Source organism: Pteropus vampyrus, unplaced genomic scaffold (genome assembly GCF_000151845.1).
Source record: "Pteropus vampyrus isolate Shadow unplaced genomic scaffold, Pvam_2.0 Scaffold90, whole genome shotgun sequence".
Taxonomy (NCBI): domain Eukaryota; kingdom Metazoa; phylum Chordata; class Mammalia; order Chiroptera; family Pteropodidae; genus Pteropus; species Pteropus vampyrus.
In genome coordinates, this window is record NW_011888871.1 from 1,838,059 (window position 1) to 1,839,808 (window position 1,750).

Below are 1,750 nucleotides of genomic sequence, written 5' to 3' on the forward strand. Positions count from 1 at the left end.
GGTTCCCTCTGCCATCAGTCACTTCCCCAGTGTGACCTCCCTGGCGAGGGGAGGCACCGGCCTCAGACCGGCTCCCCGTTCTCACTGCTAAGTAGGCCTGTGGCCTCACGGCCTGGCCCACCCGCTTATCTCCCAGAGCTCAAAATCCAGCCCCTTTTCGTCCCCCCTCCACATTCGTCTGAATGACGCACATAGGTACGCACAGGCATGAAGAGTCTGTGTCATTACTAAAGAATTAATCTGCTCTTCAGAGCCTAATTCCACTTTGTGTTCACTATGTACTGTCCTTCTCGGTTTTCACCCAGAACTCAAGGCACAGAAAGGCCTCTGCTGGAACCAGACCACCAGTATCACTAACTGGCGTTTCGGTGCCAGCCCAGCGAGGTCAACTCTGAGTGCACGCCACCCGCCAGCCCCGGCTGCACGCCGCGGGGCACCGACAAGGCGCAGCAGGACTGTCCCGCCCCCTCGGCGAGCACCGCGTGGGGACAGCCGCTTCATAGATCTGATAGCAAAGGCACAGGCAACAAAGCAAAACCGACAGGTAGGACCACATCCGACCGGAAGCCGCTGCCAGCAAAGGCAACGCGGAGTGGGGAGGGCCTCTGGAATGAGAGAGATGCAAATCGCATGTCAGATGACAGGTCAATTTCCAAAATATAAAGGAACTCCTACACCTCGAAAGCGACAAAACTAATAACCCCATTAGAAAACAGGTAGACATGTCTCCAAAGAGAACACACACACGGCCACCAAGGACGCGAAAAAGCGCTCTGCACCACTCATCAGCAAACCAAAACCACAATGAGACGCCACCGCACACCTGTCAGCATCACTGTAATCCAACGGACAAGAAACAGCACACGTGGGCGAGGATGCGGAGAAGAGGGAGCCCTCGCACTCGGCTGCTGGGGATGGCGCAGCCGCTGTGGGGAACAGCATGGAGGGTCCTCAAAAATACCCAGCATACTCTTCTGGGTATTTGTCCAAAAGAACCGGATCAGGATCTCCGAGATACCAGTGCCCCACGCCCAGGGCGGCGCCGCTGACGGCCACCACGTGCGGGATCAAACTCGTAGTCCTTCGACAGGCAAGAGGATGAACGGCATCCAGCATCTGATGCCACGGAAGGCGGTTCGGCCTTAAACGAAGAAGGAAACCCCGCAACGCTCGACGACATGGTGAACCCTGGACATGGGACACTAAGTGAAGTAAGCCAGTCACAGGGGACAAATGCTGCGTGGTCCCACTTAGGCAAGACATCCGAGACAGGCGGCTCCTGGAACCAGCAGGAACGGTGGTGGCCAGGGGCTGGGCTGGGGGAGGGAGGAGAGGGGAAGTTGCTAATTGATGAGCGAAACGTCTCAGTCACGCCAGCTCGTGAGTCCCAGAGGACTGCTGGGCAACGCCGCCCACAGTCAGCGGAGCTACGCTGTGCGCTTAAAAGTGCATTAAGAAAAAGGGCAGTTGTCACGTTACGCGTTCTCACCACAGTAAAATAAAAATAAACCGGATCAAAGCAATGTTCCGATGTAAAAAAATTAAATCCACTTGGAAGCATATAGCGGAGAAACTACTACTAAAAACAAAATCAAATGCATTTTGTTATTAAAAATGAAATAAAAATCAAAAAACTACCAAAACAACTCATGAATCAAAAAAGAAACTAAAATCGAAATCATGCAAGGATAAGGAAATCATAAAGAAGTTAATAAAATAGAAAGCAGAGAAAAAGTAACCGGAAACAACA

General features: G+C 52.7%; 1 protein-coding gene across 1 annotated transcript in view; it reads right to left on the reverse strand.

The window, feature by feature from the left end:
* Positions 1 to 1,750, reverse strand: part of RADIL (Rap associating with DIL domain) — a 52,356-nt gene that overhangs the window by 19,373 nt on the left and 31,233 nt on the right. The window contains exon 6 of the mRNA XM_023532761.1: positions 962 to 1,081. Within this exon, the coding sequence (XP_023388529.1) occupies positions 962 to 1,081 (120 nt within the window). The remainder of the gene's footprint in view (positions 1 to 961; positions 1,082 to 1,750) is intronic.